Raw genomic sequence first — 21459 nt, 5'->3', positions numbered from 1 at the left:
GTCTCAGGCTGAGTGCATGATGGGCAAACACCCTACCAACCGAGTTACCTTTTCGGCCCTTAGCCATGTTCTCGACGGATTAATTGGATGTTCTAACATCTTCAGAATATCTTTTAATTATTCTTTGATGATGTTATGCATTCTTAGAGTGCATCTTGATTATACCCACCCTCCATTATCCTGTATCACCCCTTACACGTCCATCTTCCATGCTCATGACACCCCACACACCTTTACAACTCATTGAGTCCAAAGCATTGCTGCCTGCTGGAGTGTTGGCTGGTCATGCTGGCTTGGCCTGGTGCAGGTAATGAGCTCATAGGTGCAGCCACCATGCTGTCTCTAGGAAGATGCTGTCCGTGTTTTAAAAATTAATCTTTCCAGACTCCATCTGAGATTATTTTTCTTTAGCCAACATTCTTTAGTCATAGCACATTTCATTTCTCCACATTCTCTTTTCTTTCTTTTATATGTTTAAACTGAAACCATTCTGTGGGACTCTTTTTTTTTTTTTTTTTTTTTTCCTGGAAAGAATCCTCAAAAGAACAAGAAGACTGGCTGGATTGTTTGGAGATGATCTGTCCCTCTGAACTCAGGGCTTCTTCCAGGAGTTAAACAGTTTCTGCCATGAGCTGGGATGGAGGTGCAGTTGGGGTGTGGGTGTGGGGGGGTATTTCTCCCATTGTCAGTCTTTGCAACTGACCTTTACCACAGGGCAGAGGGTGTCAAGCAGTGCATGGCCCTCCCTCTGCCACTCCCCTCTTCTAAGTTCTCTTCTCCAGCAATTTCATCACTTCCTAGAATAGCCCAAACATGTGTGGTTTATTTCACTGTCAGTATTTAACAGGCACCAGTTTCCAAGGGATGGGCCTAGCTGGAAGAAGATTGATAGCTCAGGACTCCAAAAGCCAATTTCACAGGGTGACTCCCTGACTTCTGGAAAAGAGAGCAGCAGCCAGGCTGGTGGCACAGAGCTGAGACACGATGGAATCTGGCTTCACCTCGAAGGACGCTTATCTAAATCATTTTAATCCCCAGGATTACTTGGAAAAATATTACAGCTTTGGGTCCAGACCCTCTGCAGAAAACGAGATCCTCAGACATCTGCTGAAAAATCTTTTTAAGATATTCTCCCTGGGTAAGTTTGTCTGTCTAAATGTGGGTCTCATTAGGTCTCAGGGGATGACAGGACTTGTGTCTAGCAATCACAATTGGACAGTCTCTTGGCATCACTCATTTGTTTAATGAGAATAAAAATGAATGTTGGTTTAGCTATTTTACTGTTTACAAGGTTCTTTCATATCCATTGTCTTCTGTGTGGTTGTTAAAAGGAAGCCAGAGGGCCTGAGTGCTGTCACTGTAGCTACAGTGACTTTCTTGGTGGTTTGAAAGAGCTATTCAACCTCACAGGACACTTGAGGGAGTCTAAGAGAGCTGGGTGTGAGGGCATAGGATTCAAAAGACTGAGGCAAGAGGATCTCCATCAGTCTGAGGTCAGTCTGGACTACATAGTGTTTTTTGTTTTTTTCTGACTCTCCTGGGCTCCAGAATGAGACCGTATCTCAAAAAATTTTTTTTGAAAGTTTAATTTTACTCTTGATTGAAAAGCATATTTACTCATGAGGTAAAGACCTCCCCCAATATTAAAATCTCTGATCATTATTTAATCTCAGTGTTTTAATTTTTTATTTATATATGTCTGTGTAATGTGCATATATTGCATGCCTGAGCACACGTGGGGCCAGAAGTGGCCAGCAGTGGCCAGCAGGTGTCCTCTCCCCTCGCTCTCTACCTATTCCTTTGAGGCAGGGTCTCTTCCTAAACCTGGGGCTTCTGTAAGCCCCAGAGAGCCTTTCCTTTCGCCTCCTTTCAGAGATGGGGTCACAGGCATTGTGTGTTATTGGGTGCTGGGGCCTAAGTGCTGGTCCTCATTACTGTGAGGGAAGTGCTCAGAACTGCTGTACCATCTCTCCGGTCCCCAAATTCAATTGTTAAACAACAACAGTGAAAACTAACTCTGTACCAAAGCACTCCTTAAAAGTTTTTACACTGTCTGTGTTGCTATCTTTTGGGATCAGTGATCTGTATACCGGATGCAGACCGTACCCACCCCGAGACAGTAAACAGCTCAGTAAACAAGCCTCCATTCAGGGGTGGGGGTGGGGCAGGAATAGAAAATAGAAAGATGTCTTACCAAAATGGGGAGCGGGGAGCGGTGTAGCTGTCTGTCTGGGGGCGTTTATGGCACTGTGCCCGTAAAGACAGTGTCACATCAGCTCTGCCTGTCTATGATGCCCGATCCACCCCTCTTTCGTACCAGGTGGTGTAAAGGGAGAACTCCTGATTGACATTGGCTCTGGCCCCACCATCTATCAGCTTCTCTCGGCCTGTGAGTCCTTCAAGGAGATCATTGTCACTGACTACACAGACCAGAACCTTCAGGAGCTGCAGAAGTGGCTAAAGAAGGAGCCGGGAGCCTTTGACTGGTCTCCAGTGGTCACCTATGTGTGCGATCTTGAAGGGAACAGGTAGAGCAATGGGTATTGGTTCTTCAACTTTCCAAAGGCACCTGATGTTTCTATTGGACAAGAAATACCATTAAAAATCCAGCTGGAAAATACAAAAGAAACTCAAAGGGAACTCCAAGTGGAGGGCTCACGAGCATAGCTTGGGTGCCAAGCATACCAGCTGACTATTATTTTATTGCTAATCATCTATCACAAATGTGGATGCTGACACCTCTGGAAACAGCAAAACGTTGACAGATTCTTTAAGCAACAGAAGCAAACATGAAGCAACTATGGGAACATTTTTCTTACTCACCATCCATAAAATTAGAGCCTAAAGGGAGCTGCAAGATGGTCAGTGTGTAAAGTGCTTGTCATGGAAGTACAAGGACCTGAGTTCAGATCCCCTCCCATTTATTTAAAAAGCTGTACCTTCTCCAGTGGATCTTCTTAGCATCTTTATTGAAAAACAGTGGCTGCAGATGCATGGCTTAGTTCTAGGCTGTCTATTCTTCTATTATGCTTCATTATTCTGTGTGTGGGGGGGTTGTGTGTGTGTGTGTGTGTGTGTGTGTGTGTGTGTGGCAACACTGTGCTATAGTTTGGTAACTATAACTTTTTAGTTGTTGTTGTTGAAGTGAGGTAGTGTGTGATTCCTGATATTTATATATATTCTTGGAACTATTTGGGCTTTGTGTATGTGTGGTTGCATACAAACTTTAGATTTTTTTTCCCTAGCCCTGTCATTAGTGTTTTAAGAGGGATGGCATTGGCTCCACAGATTGCTTTGGGTAGTAAGGACATGTTCATGATCTTGGCTTTCCAGATCAGCAAACAGATCTTTCCATTTTCTTGGTGTCTGCACTATTCTTCTTCATTGATGATTTCATTGGCTTGTTTTAGTTAAATTCATTTTGAGGTTATTTGTGCATTTATTTATTGTAGCTATTGTAGTAGGATTGACTTCTTGATTTTTGTTTCGTATAAGTCCCTATTGGGGCATAGATATTCAGATGAGGGTTCTGAAAAGATAGTGCTTCTTGGTTGATGGTTAAAGGAACTAGCCTTTAACCATCTATTTGTTTGTCTCACCACCCACACATCTATCTGCCAACTCACCCATCTCTCCACGCACCCACCCACTCATCCATTTACCCATCCCTCTATCTATCCACCCACCCATTCATTCATCCATTTATTGGACAGATCCAAACATTCATCTACACACCCATCTATCCACCCACCCACCTACCCACCCATTTACTCATTCATCCACCATCCAATATTATCCATCCACTCACCCACCCACCCATCCATTCATTTATTCATCTGTCTATCCATCTGTCCACTCAACCATCCATCCACCCACCTACCCATGTATCCACCAACCCATCCATCCATCCATCCATCCATCCATCCATCCATCCACCTACTTACCCACCTATCCATCCATTTATCCACCCACCCATTTACCCACCCACTCATCCACCCTCTTATCTACCAATACACTCACTTGTCCATTCATCCATCCATCCATCCATCCATCCATCCATCCATCCATCCATCTACCCATGTATCCATCCATCCATCCATCCATCCATCCATCCATCCATCCATCCACCTACTTACCCATCTATCCATCCATTTATCCACCCACCCATTTACCCACCCACTCACCCACCCTCTTATCTACCAATACACTCACTTGTCCACCCATCCATCCACCAACCCATCCATCCATCCATCCATCCATCTACCTACACACCCATCTACCCATCCATCCACCAACCCACCCATCCATCCATCCACCCACCCACAAAATCACTCATTCATCCACCTACGTACCCACACATCTAAGCCACACACCTGTCCATACACCCACCCATCCATCCAACAAACCTAGGTTGAACAATTGTGATGCGCCCCATAATACTAGCTCTTAGTCTGGAGCAGGGGATGAGACAAGAGAAGCCCTTCTGTTACATAGCTTCTATCAGAAGGCAGATAAATGTCTGATCATTTAGGGCCTTTGAGGCCATGTTAAAGATTATGACATTCAGTAGCAAGTTGAGAGGCTGTTTTCATGTGATAATTTAACTTAGAAACTTCTTACACATTTGGCATAAGTGAAGATACATTCTTAAAAATGACATGAGTCTTGTTCCTTTTTTTTTTTTTATGAAGTACATGATTCCTCACTAGCTGTGAGGGTTCAGATGCTCTGAAAACATATTAAACAATGAATTTGTGGGGATTGATAGAATTTCAGAGAAAGTTTATTAAACAGAAATTCTCTGCTACTATGAGACAACACATCTTTCTGAAATCCAAAGCACATGTCTGGAAGGCCCCGGGAGCTGCAGTCCCACTTTCCCTAGACATCACAGACCACATCTCATTCAAAAATGAACCCTTCAGTCTAGCAAGATACTAAAAGAATTACTTATCTCCCAGCAAAATTGTCAGCTCAGAACAATTTCCTCTTAAGACACCCTTCCATCCCCATCACTTGGCTCAGATGAGGAACTGTACTTTTGGCAGAAAGTGCCTGCATCCCGCCCTTATCCTCACACCAGATCCAGCGGCTTCAACTATTTTGAGAACGATAGTGATCCCATTTGGCTTATGTCTCTCTCGAATCTTCGAGTATCTCTATCAACCTACAGTCCATTTCCCCCAAGATTATTTCTTCTTTATCTAGAGATATTTCTTATGCCGATGGCTTCCAAGGACAATATGAGCTGGCTGCTTTCTTCTGCTGCTTTGGGAGTACAACTTAGATATTTAAAAAAAAAAAAATCATTCATTTCACAATTGTTTGAAAGTTTTAACCCTTCAGTACCAAACCCTCACATTAAACCATGAGTATTAATGTTACTACCTTAGGTCTGTCATGAGCAAGGAGAATAGTTTCCTGCCGTATGAAATGATAGAAATTGGAGCTGGCTTGGTAGTTGGAAGCCATAAGAAGCCTTGCTGTTGTTTCAGGGAGGCTGACTTTGGTTCCAAGCACCCACATTTGCGTAGCTCACAATTACCTGTAACTCCAGTAAGGGATCCCTCTTCTGAGTTCTAAGGGCACACATGCACACACAGAGGACAGAGACTTTCAAGCACTCCTCTAGAGAGCAGTATCCCCACTGGTCCTGTCAGGAAAGAACTAGAACACTGAAGAAAATGGCTGTTTTCTGAAGCCAGAGCTCTCTGCACAGAGGCTGGTAAAGGTTGGGCATGGTGGCACATGGTGGCATTCAGGAGACAGAGACAGGATTATCAAGTTCTAAGGCAGCCTGGAACCACAGAGTAAATTCAAACCTAGCCAGAGCTGCAAGGCATGTGTTTGTTTTCATTACTGTATTAATCTAGCTGCCTGATGCTTTTAAGCCCATTCTAATTGGTTTTTATATTTACAAAAAAAGCAAAAAAAACAAATGGGAGGATTGTCACTAAAATGAACACCAAAGCAGTAGCAAAAGTGTGTATATTCAAAAATATGCACAGATCTTGATGGGCGTGGTGACTATCTGGTGACTGTCCATGTCACTGAGTTATCCCTCTTTTAGATAGGTACTCTCCCAAGTCTTGAGTACATCATCTCTTTGGGAATATTGATGGGATTGGTTGAGAAACCTTCAATTAGCCATTTCCATCAAAGGACCTGAAACTCAGTGTACCCAAAGTAAAGTGATGGCCCACCCCTGACCTCCTTCACAGCTAGTATGCCTGGCTCCTTGAATGATACCTTCAGACAATTAGTTGGATAGATGGATGACCCCAGAGCCTGGAAGACAACCTTGTAATCTCCCTCTCTGTCATTTCTTTTGTCCCTTTTTCTCCCTGCATCTCCTGTTAGTCAGTCTTACTTTTGAGATATTTACAGACATCTCTATCCAAGCTACCATGCCTGAGGAAGTAGGTTCCCACCTCTGCCATTGCTCATTTTTACTCAGCTCTCTATAATCCCAGCGATCATCTCAAGACATACTTCATTAGGACCCTTCCCCTTTTTAAAGCAAGGTCTTACTTGGTAGGCCAGGCTACCCTCCAACTTGTGATCTTGTTTCTGTCTCCAGGGTATAATGATTATTGGCATGTGCCACCACATACCTTTCCACAGCACCCTTTAGATGTCCTAGGATAGATGGCAAAAAATCCCAGTTTTGGAGACTGGTCTCATTGTATAGCCCTCATATACTAGAACTTGCTTTGTAGACCAGGCTGGCCTTGAACTCACAGAGATCTGCCTACTTCTGATTCCCAAGTGCTGGGATCAAAGGCATATATTACCACACCTGGCCCAGAAGGTAAAATTTTGAACATAATCCACAAAGCCTTGTCTTGTCTGGCACCTAGCTGCTTGACAATCTAGCCCCATGGGTACATGGTACCTTATGTCTTCTAGCAGGTGGCCTTTGCACATGCTGTCTTCTCATTCTGGACCAGCTTCCTCCCCTTGCTCCTCTCTTTGGCCTGGTCAGTGATGATAACTGTCTCCTCTGCATCTCTGCTTACCTGGCTCCTGTTCTCTCCCCCGACAGAATAGATCAAGCCAGGATCCCAACATCCCACGTTCCTTCCCTCCTTGCATTTATGTGCTTCACTCACATTTTTATAGGTGATCCTTAGATTTAACTATTTTTCTCTCTTTCCCTCTGTTACCTCCAGGAAGACATTTTGTCTCTTTTGTTCATCCCTGAGTCCCCAGTACTCAGCCTATAACACGAGTCCAAATGCAAGTGTAAAATAAGTGAATGAATGTATTCTGCCTTCCAGACTCCATTCCCTACCTATATTTTCTACTTGAGGTGTGAACCATGCCAGAGAGTTATGGGAAATTCTTCCTGCCACTTATCAAGTTTATTCGACTTTTCTTTTTGTTGTTGTTTGGAAACAGGGTCTCCTGTATCACTCCTGACCTCAAGCTCCTTATGTACTTAGGAATGGCCTTGAACTCCTGAACCTCCTGCCTCCACCTCCTAAATGCTGGGATTAATGGCATGTGCCATCACCCCAGGCTTCTTCAGCCTTTATGTTCTTGAGATGTTTTGATGGCCTTGCCACAGAGGGTTTGCTGGATGCTCTACTTGAGGTTGAGGAGGATAATGGAAAGGGCTTCCGTGGAGATTCTGATTTAGCAGCTGCCTTGCCTCTCAGGGTAGGCAAATTCTTGAGATAACTACTGGGAAAGCATCCTCACACAAAGGGATCTTGCCAGGAGTCCTTACCTTTTCTTTCCTTCTCTGCCATATCCCCTAGGAGTGTGTAGATAGCATATTAACTGAGGAAATGGTAGCCTCTGTTTGAAAGAGTCCATCTCTAGAGGGAGAGCAATGGCCACGCCGCAGTTTGCTTTCTATAAACCATGCACCGTGCTGCTCTGGTGTGTTTATCACCTTCTCCTTGAGCTAACCGTGAGTGTGAGTGGTAATTGCTTAGGTCTCCAGGAGAGTCCATTTCCCTGTAGGTGTTATCCACAGTCCTCAAGGAACCCTGAGGAGTAATCTTTACACAGCTGCCTTGGCAACTGAGTTCACCAATGTTTGCTATGCAGCCAAGGACAAGCAGGTACTGGGGGCGGTGGGAGTGCCTAACAAATTTTCCTCCTCAGATTGGCACATTTCCTGTGAGTGTTTGAGATTTCGCAGTGGGCTTCACAGTGCGGGAACAATTTCCATCATCGTCTGACTGGCAAGTGCTAGTTCTGTGGTAATTTGTGTCTTTAAAATAGCTTAATACACAATAGGGCACAAAAGTCCACTGTGCTTCTGACGTAATAGCTTAAATACACATTCTCACAATGTCCCCGACCTAGAGGAACATTTTAAAACATTTTTAATAAACAAAAACAAGACAAAACCAACAAAAACCAACCTGCCGTGTTGTATTTCCTTAGCCTTTCTATATTCTTGGTATGTACAGGTACAGATAGGTAGTTCCAATTTTCTGATCTGCTTTCTTTACCTATTTAAATCTATGTCTGATAGACATCTATTGCTTAATTATCAGTTTTTCTTCTTAACAAGTTCTGCCAAATTACCTATTACCTCTGTTTAGCAGGGTTGGTTGGCAGCCTTGGAACAAGTCTCCTTATCTGTAGGATGTTCACTCAGGGCTGCAGAGAACCCAGCATAGGAGATTTTTTTAAATTAAAGAAAAAAAATATCCAAGACAAATTAGGACAAAGTGGTTACTATAGAACTGTGTTCACCCCTGATATGGAGCAGGTAGATACAATCAAGGGTAATTTTTTAAAGATTAATTTTTATTATTTAAAATTATGATCTATATATGGGGAGCAGTATGTGCCAGTGGGTGCAGGGACCCACGAAGGCCAGAGATGTCAGATCCTCTTGAGCTGAGTTACAGGTGGATGTGAGCTGCCCAGCGTGGCTGCTGGGACCTGAACTCAGTTTATGAACTGATAACATGACTGCTCCATGGTATGGCTGAGGAGAAGGTTTTTATTGTAGACTTGAGAGAGAGAGAACAGCCAGAGGCATCTTGAAGAGTCCAAAACAGAGGGAGAAAGAAGTACACTCAATGTGGCCAGCAGACTGGACATGGCCAGGGCTATCTGCAAGAGAGGGGAGAACAGCAGGGGATAGAGAATAAAGAAAGCATAGTGAGAGAAGCAGAGACAGAACACACACACACACACACACACACACACACACACACACACACGAGAGAGAGAGAGAGAGAGAGAGAAAGAGAGAGAGAGAGAAGAAACAGCAAGAATAGCAGGGTTACAAGGAGAATGAGTAGGGGGGGGGATGGAAGCCTGTGAGCTGGAGGAAGTTTAGGGTAGGGAAGGAGGAGAGAAGGGCTAGGATGCTAGCATAGACTTTGAAATGTGTAACAGGTACTTGTGATGCCAAGGGAGCCTGGAGGCCAGCATGTGCTTTGATATGCTAATAGGCTCCACAGGTAGCCATATGGCCCTTCTGCCAGAGGTTAGGCAACGACTCCTTTTGGTAGATGGGAATGAGTTCACAAGTTCCTAAGGAATGCTGGCTTTTGTCTAACTGCCTGATATCCTCCTATAGCCCAGGTTGAGCTCACTGGACTGCCTTTCCTTTGGAGCTGACACTGCAAGAGCAGGATGTGTTCTTAACGTCTGAGCCATTTCTCCAGCCACCATTTTTTTACTCCCTATGCAGATACCAATGTAGTTGTTCTAGAAATTCCCTGATAACACCCTGCTAAGCCTCTGCCCCTTTCTGTGTATTTCTCACTCTCTCCTCCCTTCCCCTCCCCTCTCTTCTTCTCCTCCCCTTTCTTCTCCACAGTCTTGCCACATAACCCAGGCTAGCCTGGATTCACATATTACCCACGCTGGTCTCGAATTCTCAATCCTGTTCCACTTCAGCCTTGTGAGAGCTAGGATTAAAGGTATATGTCACCATTCCTGGTTGCCCCCTTTTAGACATGACATCTTATTGAGCTAGAAGCACATCATCAATAGATACATTTAAAGCAGGATGCAGTGGTTTTCAGTGTATACACAGTTGTGCAATCTCACTTTAGATAATTTTACAATATGTTTGTAATTCCCCAAAGAAACCCTGCACCCACTGGCAGGTGCTGTAACTCCTCTCCCCTCATCCCCTGCCAAATGCCTCAACTTCTGGAAACCTCTGCCCTGCTTTCAGTCTCTAGAGCCTCCGCAGCCATTGCATGTAAGTGGGAATGTGTATCACATAAGCTTTAGTTTCTGGCTTGTATTACTTGGTATAATGTCTGCTGGGTGCACCCCCATTGTAGCACACATCAAATCCATTGTTAGTAATTAGTGTTCTCAGGTGTGTATCTCCCACAGTTGAGTCACTGATTTATAGGCTGATGGGTATTTAGATTGTCCTGGATCAGTTAAGGACAATACATATACAAGTTTTTGTGTGGGCATATGTTTTGTTTCTTTTGGGCATATGCCTATGGATGGAGTTCGGGCCCATGCAGAAACTTTATGTTTAACTTTTTCAGAAACTTTTACACAATTCTCCAGAGGAGCTGGACTGTTTTAAATTCTCTCTGGCAGTGCATGCAGGTTCCTTGCCAAGACTTGTTTCCTGCCTTTTTCCTGCTAGCTCCCCCAGTAGATGTGAAGTAAGACCTTGTGGGTTGGGCATGTTTCTCTGATGTCTGGTGATACTATATTTTTCTATGCTCATAATCAAGCCTCTCAAACGAAAAGTTTTGGCGAACTCAAAGCATACTGGCAACTAACTGAATGTGCCAGGTTTAAGATTTTGGGGGAGAGACAGGGTTTCTCTGTGCAATAGCCCTGGCTGTCATGGGCTTGATTTGTAGACCAGACTGGCCTTGAACTTACAGAGATCCACCAGCCTCTGCCTCCCAAGTGCTGGGATTAAAAGTGTGCATCACCATGCCCAGCCTCAGGTTTAAGATTTTTAATAAAACGCTCAAACTAGATGGTCACAGACAACTTCCCCCACCTTAGGTCATTCTGCCTAGAAGCAAATTTAAGTTTTCTTCAAGCCAGTGACTTTTCCTCCTGACCACAAATTGTCCCAACTTAAGCTCTTTTTTCTGTCAAGCAGTTTCCTGGAAGGGTTATACACCAGTGATCAGGTCTCCCATTGGAGCTTGGGACCATGGGTATGTCACACACGCTTCTTCTTGCCTTTTTCTCTGTCTTCCTGTTAGCTTCCCTTTTCTGGTTCCCCTCTCCAGTTTCTCTAGTGGCTCTACGAGTTTATTTACTTTGTCACTTTGCTCCTTCCTTTCTCCACTAACAGGCCCCAAACAGATCTTGCACTTCAGTCAGCTTTTCATTTCTACAGCTAATACCTGAGATGGTTGGCTTGTAATGGAAAGACTTATTTTAGTTTCATGTTACCAGTTTTATGTTACTTACAGGTCTTTGGTGGAAAACCATGGTAGGATCAGGTGATGGAGAGAAGCCACTGAGAGCAGACACAAAGGCCCTACCATCCATTTTGAGGGCAGGTCCACTAAGGCTCCATCTTCTAGTCCTCTAATGGAGGACTCTATTGAGAGTCCTCCACCTCTCAATAGAACTGCCTTTGAAGGACATTCACTGCCTTTGAAGGACATTCCTGATGTAAACTATAGGACCATCGTGACCTCCTCTCCTGATCCTGCTTTGTCTTCTCCATTGATAAATTGAAATTCCACTGATCTGACAGAAAGAGACAGGTATCTTTTTTTTTTTTCATGTGACAGCATCTATTTTAATTTTTTATTCAGCAGGGGACTGACTATACATGGCTCTGCTACATTTTAAAACACATGACTGAGAAAACAAGAGTATTTCTTTTTTGTTTTTTAATTTTTATTAATTACAATTTATTCACTTTGTATCCCCCCTGTAGCTCCCTCCCTCCTCTCCTCCCAATTCTACCCTCCCTCCCCCTTCTCTACCCATGCCCTTCCCCCAGTCCACTGATAAGGGAGGTCTTCCTCCCCTTCCTTCTGATTCTAGTCTGTCTATCAGGTCTCATCAGGAGTGGCTGCATTGTCTTCCTCTGTGTCCTGGTAAGGCTGCTCCCCCGTCAGGGAGAGGTGATCAAAGAGCAGGCCAATCAGTTAATGTCAGAGACAGTCCCTGTTCCCATTAGTATGGAACCCACTTGAACACTGAACTGCCATGGGCTACATTTGCGCAGGGGTTCTAGGTTATCTCCATGAATGGTCCTTGGTTGGAGTATCAGTCTCAGAAAAGATCCCTGTGCCCAGATTTTTTGGTTCTGTTGCTCTCCTTGTGGAGCTCCTGTCCTCTCCAGGTCTTACTATTTCCCACTTCTTTCATAAGATTCCCTGCACTCTGCCCAAAGGTTGGCCATAAGTCTCAGCATCTGCTTTGATACTCTGCAGGGCAGAACATTTCAGAGGCCCTCTGTGGCAGGCTCCAAGACAGGTATCTTGATGAGGCTCCCAGAAAAACTATCTGTTAGAAAATAGCTATCTGCTGTCAGGAGAAAGAGTGACTCTAGACTGGCTGCATTATCATGATCGTCTTATCAGATGATCAACAAAGTTTTCTTTTGGTTTCATTTGGTTTTTTCTTTTTGAGCCAGAATTTCACATAAGCTTTTGTAGCCCAGACTGACCTGGCTCTCATTAGGTAGCCAACTTTTGATCCTCCTGCCTCCACCTCACGAGTGGTGGGATTGCAGACAGGCAGTACCACACCAAGTTTATATGATTTGAGGAGTCAGGGGAGTAGAGTCAGGTAGAACACATGATGTCGTACATTTTAGGCAAGTGGTCTGTCAACTGAGCCAAATCCCAGAGATCAATAGCTTCTAAAACTATCTATGCTAGATCCCATCCCCTCATTAATAGGTAACTACTAAGACAGTCAGCACTCATGCCCCATTGTTACTTACTGTGTGAGGGTAAAATTGCTACCATCTTGCAGTTTGATGGAGGTCAAGGACAGTACTAGTAATTTAAAAAATGTAATAATAAAAGAGTGGGAGAAGGATTATTGTAATCATTTTCATTATTGCCATATTTGATTTATGAGGAGATTGGACACAGCTAAGGTAAAAGGTAATATTCAGACACCATATTAGGATGAATTTAAAGACCACAGTGTGGACCACACTGACGTCCTCGGCCCTGACCAAAGAGATCTTGGGTCCTCAGACCTAGAGCACGGAGTGATGCTGGTCCACGTCTGTTTTTTCAGAACCAAGGGACCTGAGAAGGAGGAGAAGCTGAGGCGGGCAATCAAGCAGGTGCTGAAGTGTGATGTGACCCAGAGCCAGCCTCTCGGTGAGGTTTCTCTGCCTCCTGCGGACTGCCTGCTCAGCACGCTGTGCCTGGATGCTGCCTGCCCCGATCTCCCCACCTACCGAACTGCCCTCAGGAACCTGGGCAGCCTGCTCAAGCCAGGGGGCTTCCTGGTGCTGGTGGATGCCCTTAAGAGTAGCTACTACATGATTGGAGAGCAGAGGTTTTCTAGCCTTTCCCTGGGATGGGAGGCCGTTCGAGATGCCGTGGAAGAGGCTGGCTACACCATTGAGCGGTTTGAAGTGATTTCTCAAAATTACTCTTCTGCCACAGCCAACAACGAAGGACTGTTCTCCCTAGTGGGGCGTAAGCCAGGAAGATCTGACTGACGTGCTGTGATCCCAATTAAAGGCTTGCTGGTTCATTTCAGGTAGTTCTCACTGTGTGGTGTAGAAACGGAATGGTAGGACCCCATGGTTCAGGGTGGGGCGGGCTCACAAACCATCCTTTTATGCTCCGAACACATATTAATGCTCTGGAACCCTCAGGTGAGTAACTGAGAAATCTGATCTCCTCCACCTATACTCAAAAAAGAAAGCTGCACTACCACAAACATGAAGTTACTGACATACCTGTGAATCAAACACGAATCAAGCTCACACCTGCCATTCTCCATCTCCTGGAAAGCCTGGAGACAGAATGGGACTTCTGTGTTACGAGATCTCCAGTTCAGCTGGGGTTGCGGGAGTAGCAGCAGACGGTGATTCCTGAGCCTGATCAGGTTCGAGCTGGGGTGCAGGCTCTGGAGCTCAGGCAGCCATCAGAGCACCTGGCCTGACTTGGGTAAATCAGACAGCTGCTTCATGAGCAGCTGGAAAGGAGCTCGATGCTCCAAAACCGAGAGAGGCAGAGGCTGGAGCTTAGAGAACAGCCAGTCACTTGCTCCCGAAGACAAGCACTGTGGTGGGCAGAGCTCTGAGAGAAAGATGGCAGCAGCTCTCTGAGCTGACACACCAGGTAAATGGTGGCTGCCTGACTGGAGGTCAAACTTGGGGATCCAGCGATGAATTCTTCAGGGAGAAGGGGAGCCCTTCCTTCCCCAGGATAAATGATGAGTCTCAGATGATCTTTGATGAAACAGATGGCTCATTTATTCCATGTGAAACAGTGACTTATAAACCTTGGTCAGTGGGAGGGGCTTTGGGGGTGAATGTGTCTGATTCACTGGGACTAGGAGTGCCAGGGAAACTTCATTTACATGCAGCAGCACAGTCCTATTATAAAAAGGGGAGCACAGTGCTTAACTGTCCTATGGGCAGCAGGAGGTGCAGCCTGAGGAGAAGAACTTCAGGTAAGGTTAGAGGTATGGAAAAAGATCATTGGTTGAAATCTAAGGTACCAAGACATCTCGTTAGCATGGAGGGAATCCCCAGGTATACAATGAATGGATTTTTTTTTTTAATGGGGAAAGGGTTGGGCCTGAGGGCTATGTGACACCTTTTAGGGTATCTGGGGTTTCCCAGTTGAGGAAGAGAGTCTGTCATTTTAGCAATGAGCTCACAAGCTATCTGGTGATGCTAAACTTCGACTTTTAATAGCAGGGTCCAACACATACCTGCCCACAGAGGCATCAGTTATTCATAGTTAACCTCTCAGGGAGCTGTTGCATTCTTTTCTTGCATTCTTCCTGGAAAGACTGGCACACCCCAGCCTCTGACGCTGATGAATCTGCTCTGGGCCCAGCCAGGCTCTAATGGACCTCCTCCCCTAACAGCATCACAGGACAGCTGATCAGCTTTTCTTCCTATTCATCCCAGTGATCCAATCTTTTTTCTTTCCTAAAGCTCCTCTCATTTTCAAAATCTACCGTTCCACAGATGTCTCTCCCTAGGAAGTTATCTAACGATTCTGTGCCTCAATTTCCTCACCCACAAAGTAAGATTGAAATAGAACCACTTGTTATGATGACAAAAATGCACTACAAGCTAAAAAAAGAAAAAAATCCAGGGAGATGCTTGGTACTCAATAGGCATCCAATAAATGATGATGGTTAGATCATCATTATTATCACTATCGTCACAGTCCCATCTTGGCTATCGGTTGCCAAAGCAGCTAAGAAGAGATGTTTCCATCTCCAAATAGGAGAGGAGTCCTTCTCTGGGCCCTCCACTGGTGTGGCTGTCGACAGCATCCATGAGAAAACAGTTTCCACACCACATGCCACCAGGTTCTTTCTCATTCAAGAGCTATCCAGCAAACATGCATTTAGCATCCTCTATGTGTCCTTCCTGTGCCGGGTCCTGGGAATGTAAGTGAAGCCCTAATGTCAGCTGGCTCAAGAGCCCTGGTCTTTGCAGACGCGGTGACATGACAAGTGTTCCCAGATGCTGCCAAAGGCAGGGCTCTCTGCAGTCCTCACGCAGAGTCCACCTACTCGGCATCTTCTGTACAAGCTTTCCAGCCTGACAGTTCTGGGCAGGGCCATGAGAAGAAAGCTGCTTCCCTGCCTGTGTGTCAGAGCCATGCTGGCTTCCTGCCCAAGTGGCAGAGAACTCTTTCTGTCGGTACCAGGGTTGGCCAGGAACAAATTCTTTCTGGCATCCTGGGTCATACAATCTTTTCTTATTTATTTACTTATTGATGACTGATTGATTGATACTGGGTCTCACTAAGTAGTACTGACTGTCCTAGAACTCAACAAGATCCACCTGCTTCTGCCTCCCAAGTGCTGGGATTAAAGCCTTGATCATAATGTCTTGTTCATAGCTATCCACCCACAGCTGGAGCAGAATCAGCCACAGGGGACATGAGAATGAAAATACAACTTCACTCACTGAAACTGATAGATAGGTAAATTTGGACCAAGGCTTGTGGTTTGTAGACTTTGATCTGGGCCCAGAAGCAGCCCTACTTGTGGTTCAAGTTTAATGAAGTTTCTGGGGAATACTTTGGTTGCTTGTGATACTCAGACTTGTAAGGGAGCTCAAGGGTCAGGCCAGTGGACAGGTGGTATATTGTTTCTTCTGCACTCTGTCCACACTCTTTCCTTCTCTTTGTTGCTGTTCCTCTAAATCAAAACCTCCCAGCCTGAAGGCATTCTATACGTAAAAACAGAAAACAGGAAGCAAGTAGAGGCAGAGGAGTGCCGGATAAAGTGTCCACTGCATCAATATTTTTCCACCGCAAGCTACCATTCATCAGAATATCATAAAATCAGTTGAGAGCACCACAATGCACCTTACAGAAATGACAGGACAATCTGGGCAAAAAGAGATCTGATGATAGAGCAGCGTGCAATGCCATTTTATGAAGTTTTGTTTTACAGATCTGCACATCTATCTGCTTACATACTGACCCACATGTCCACACAGCTAAGTTAGCACTGTAGGTGTCCTCCACCTGCAGAGTAAGCTTCCTGGCTGGGCATCCACCTGAAAGATACTCATTACATTCCCGTTGCTGCGGTAAAATACTCCGACAGACAGCAAGTCATGGAGAAGGAGTTTAGTTCAGCTTGCAATTCCAGGTTACAGCTCACCGGTGTAGGGAAATCAGGGTGAAACTTCAAACAGCCGATAACACATCCTCAGTCGGGAGCAGAGAGAAATGAGTGCACACGTGGTCAATTAGTTGCTTGTTGATCAGTTCTTTAGCTCAGTGTCTCCACTCTTATATAGTTTAGGACTCCCTGCATACTCTGGGCTTGGTTGACGTACAACGATGGCCCCACAGACATCTACACAGGCCAAGCCAAGGTAGACAACCCTTCACTGAGAGTCTCATTCTAGGTGATTCTAGACAGACCAACCATCACAGCTTGATTATTTGCTACTGGATTATGATATAGCTTGTATTTCCTACTGACTGTGAGCCAAAAAGTTGGAGAAGCACTTGCCTATACTCTGGGCTTCTGAGACTGGACTATGAGAACACGTTTTTCTTTCATGTAGAGACAAATTCGATTGCTTCTTCATCCTAAAAAATGCTTAGTCACTCAGAGAAACTGACACACAAATATAAAGTCATGAGTGAGAGAAGGGCTGGGGTGGAGTTTCAGTAGCACTGGGTGCTTGGAAGAAGGTGCCGGTACTTGCTCTGGGTTTTGCAGGCTGAATAAGGATCTGCTTGGCCGCTAGGAATGGAAGAGAGGCCCGGGGAACAGTGTGTACCAATGCATGAAATGGATTTCTGCCAGAAGCAGACCCACCCTTTACTGGTTTGTTCTTTCAGTGAAACCCAGACCTAAGCAAACATTTGACTTCTGGTTTTCTTTCTGTTTGCCTTTTCCGAAATCAAACAGACCAACCAAGTCATGAGCAAACACAGACTGAGGGGTTACTCTGGTCCCAGCTTGTAAATGTCTTTGACTGCTGACCCTGCTCAGCTTTTTCTAGTGGGCTTTACTGAGGGAAGTGTTGATCAGTTTCACCCTGAGCAAACTCTTACCATGCAGGAGGCTGCATGGCTATGCCTAATGCCCTGTGGAAGACCAGGGAAAAAGAAAGCCATTAAAGAGGTGGTTAGCCCATTTAGTGTCATGCAGCCCAGCCTTGGTAATTCCTGTCATCTGGCTGTCAAGAGTAATCAAAGGAGATATTCATGATATGGCTTACCAGGCTCCGCTTTGAAGGCTGTGACTGCCTCTCTAATTCTAACCTCCGGCCAACTCAAAGATGAGAAGCAACCAGTGAATCATATGGAGGGGAGAATGTTGGGGGATTGAGGACAGAAAATATCATCATCATTAGAGTACCACACCACTTTCATCAGGCTGGAGGTCCTTCTTGAAAACAGGGGCACTGGGCATCTCTTAGGAATAGACTGAAATCAAATGAGAGGCCCACAAAGCCATTCTGTAACCTGCTATACTATATTCGAAATTTGCAGTATAATTAACTCCTTCTAGAATGGCTGTTAAAATGCAAGCTTCTATATTCATTAGATTTTCCTAATGAGCAGAGTTAAGCATGGTCTTCAAAACCTGGTTTGTCTTTTTATCCAAGTCTGCCCCACAGACACTTGGAATCCAACCTTCTTTAGAGCTAGGCATTCACTCAGAAGATATTTATTGCACTCTGATTAGATTCTAAATCTTATTTCTGGTTTCATGGCCCTTAATTTCTCTGGGGAAAGGCAGAGGTCATGGGGTCTCACAGCTCCTAGAAAGTGTATGTGCTAGTTAGCTTTAATTGTCAACCAGGCACAGCCTCGAGTCATCTGAGAAGAAATCCTATATTGAAAGATTGATGAAGGCAAATCATTTGATGTAGGAGGGCTCAGCACACTGTGGGCAATACCATCCCTTAGGCACCACACCTACTGTGGTTCTGGGTGGTATAAGAAAGACAGGTGAGCGTAAAAGTAGCAAGTTGCCAGTGAAAAGTGTTCCTCCCAGCAACAAAATAAAACTAGGACAGTAAACTATAATAAATAGATATTTTGGTCCTCAGGAATCACCAGTCTTTTCTGACAGAGTCCACTCAGACAAGATGTAGCAGGCTCGTCTTACAGCCTCTTGTGGCTAGACCACATCTGTGTAGCTCAACTTTGATAGGAAAAAAAAAAAAGTTTAGCTTCTACACTGCACTTTTGAACATTTTAGCAAAGAGAAGAACTATTGTGAACAGAACCCCTGGCGCATCCTGCTTTGAATTTTCCAGTGGGAGTAAGAATCTCAACTTTTTGGTCTTCCCTCTCATCCTTGCTGGCTGGTTTCACGCGTTGAGTGAAAGCACATTGCTTGGCCTCTGTGTGACCAGCAGAGGGCGCACACGGTTCTTACTAAAGCCTTTCCGAGCCTGGGACCATTCACACCAGAAGGAATTTAAATAGAAATTAAACTTTGCGAAACAAGAAACCTATTTCCTTTGGACACCCTACTTATGAGGTTGCTAAGAAAAGGGGAAGAGAGCTCAGCACATTTTTCTCTAACAAAAAATATGTGATTACTTTCACACATTTAAATTTTTTCCCTTTTGGGTCTATACACAAAATGCAAATTTTAATAACCCATACAGAGGCTCTGGGCCAGTTTAGCATGAAAAATGTTGAATATTGGATTATGCGGTTAACTTACCATCGCCTTCTATTTCCTGTTTATTCAACAAAGGAACAAGAAGTTGTTGTGCTTTTGCAAATCTTTTAATATTAAAAAAACAAAAAGAAAAAAAAAGTCTTTCGGCTTTGGATGCTGACCAAAGACTAGGCTCCAGATTTTAATTTTAATAGTGTCTGATAAATTAAGGGGAAGACTTGGGCTGAATTGCAAACTTTCCACAGATCATTGAGCTAATACTACCTTTGTTCTGACTTAAGAGTTAAAAGCCAGAAAATAATTTCTCTACTGCTGAGTTATCATCTCTCCCCTTTCAGGGGGAAAAAAGGCGCCTTTGGATATTTAATAAACAGGTAGGTTGTTTTCAGCTAAGTGGCTTTATACCCTCCAGGAGCAGGCATGTAAGCAATGCAGAGCAGCTCGGGGAGGAAGATAGACGGTTCTTGAACAAACTGTTAGGTGATTGCCCCTTACGGCTCAATGCTGAGTTTCTGTCCCCCTCAAACTTGTCCCACTCTCTGAAACTTGCTGAGAGTGAGAAAGATCATCTATTTAACATGACCTTTGCCCTTGCCAAATCAATATATCTTTTTTAATGTGAGTCAAGTCTTGGAGAATGAAAAGCTAAAACCTCTTGCTTAATTGCTGAAAAGCCGAGACTGGGGTCAAGGAAAGGACATCACCTTTGAAAACCCTTGTTTCTCCTGTAAAATGAGAGGTTTGAGTTATGTGCCCACAGGGTCCAGTATTCTATGATTTTATGAATTAAAAACCATACTTGTTGAAATAGAAGTCTAACACAAAAGCCACTGGAAGTAATCTCATCCTTTAAGATTCAGGTAAAGCAGATGGGGCTGTGCCTCCATTGGTAGAGTGATTTCCTAGTATACACGGAGCTCTGGGTAACACATAAAATCTGTTGTGGTATTTCGTGCCTGTAATCCCAGCACTCAGCAGGTGGAGACAGGCAGAACAGAAGTTCAAAGTCACCTTTGGCTATGTATTCAATTTGAGGCCAGCCTGAGAATTTGTCTCAAATGGATATTGCTGTTTTCAAGTAAAATTAGCCCAGCCCCCATCATTCACACAACCCATAATTTCCCTCAACTTCCAGGGGTTGGGGTTGAGGGGTGGCTTGTATTTTCCTGGTGATCCCTGGATCAGAGATTGCCCTGACTTTGAGTTTGGGAATCATTGCTCTTCAGCCATGACCTGATCTTTTCCTACATCTTACAACCTCTGACCAGACTCATCCTAAGCCTATGGTCTCCCAGAATCCTACTGGCTAGAATATACTTGATTGTAGGCTTGACCAAAGCTTCAAGATTTCAAGATAATGGGAGTCATTCACACTGTAGGATAAAAGCAATTTAAACTTGGTGTCTGCATTGGTTATGGTTCTTCACAGGAATAAAATGGGTGGAATGTGTATAATTATAAGAGGGGGATAATTAGATTGCCTTGCATAAGCAGAGACTGGAATGTTTCAGGATGGCTGTGGGCATGCTACAGAGCCAAGGAAGGCAGGAGCTGCTGTGACTAAGAAGCCAGGAGCCTTGGAAAGAGAAACTAATGACACAGCTCTAGGATTAGAGGAGAAGGCCTGTCTAGCCCAACTCAAGGTTTAAAGGCTGAAGAACTTGGGAGTCTGGTGTATGTGAGTGTCAGCCACAGCAAAACCTGAGCTTGTTCAAGAAAGTTCAAGAAGGTTCAAGAGTGAGATTTTGAGAGAGGGGAAATGGACACAAGCCCCTTTCCCAAATCCAGAAGCTATCAAAGGAAAAATTAGTTTCTCCAATGGAGTCCCACTGGGTATACAAAACACATGTAAGGGCAGGCGGCGCCCAGCAGTAAATGGCCAATAACAAAATCAACAAAATCAACAACAAAATCAACTCAATGATATTTTTGGAGTATTTTGTGTTTGTTTGTTTGATTGATTTTTTATCTCATAATGCTTTATCTGGACATTTGTTTTTAACCTTATAGGTCTTTTGCATCTATATTATGGTTTTTGATTTTATGTTTTTATGAGATTTCTGTGTGAGCAAATGTCTATATGTCTGTATCTGTGTTTCTTGTGCTTTTTCTTTGCCTCTCCCCTTTTTTTGTTTGCTTATTTTGTCCTCTTTCTTTCTTTCTTTCTTTCTTTCTTTCTTTCTTTCTTTCTTTCTT

The 21459-nt window shown here is 44.3% G+C and overlaps 1 protein-coding gene across 1 annotated transcript; it reads left to right on the top strand.

Moving 5' to 3' along the window:
- Positions 1–916: 916 nt before the first annotated feature.
- On the top strand, positions 917–13653 carry Nnmt (nicotinamide N-methyltransferase). Its single transcript, XM_055622321.1, has 3 exons — positions 917–1138; positions 2321–2528; positions 13186–13653. Exons 1-3 carry the CDS (start codon positions 985–987, stop codon positions 13616–13618), a joined length of 795 nt encoding a protein of 264 aa, XP_055478296.1. The 5' UTR covers positions 917–984; the 3' UTR covers positions 13619–13653.
- The last annotated feature ends 7806 nt before the right edge of the window (positions 13654–21459 follow it).

The sequence above is a fragment of the Psammomys obesus genome, unplaced genomic scaffold (assembly GCF_907164565.1).
Source record: "Psammomys obesus unplaced genomic scaffold, mPsaObe1.curated_primary_1811, whole genome shotgun sequence".
Classification (NCBI taxonomy): domain Eukaryota; kingdom Metazoa; phylum Chordata; class Mammalia; order Rodentia; family Muridae; genus Psammomys; species Psammomys obesus.
Note: the sequence above shows the minus strand (reverse complement) of the source record. Positions and strands in the feature narration are given on the sequence as shown.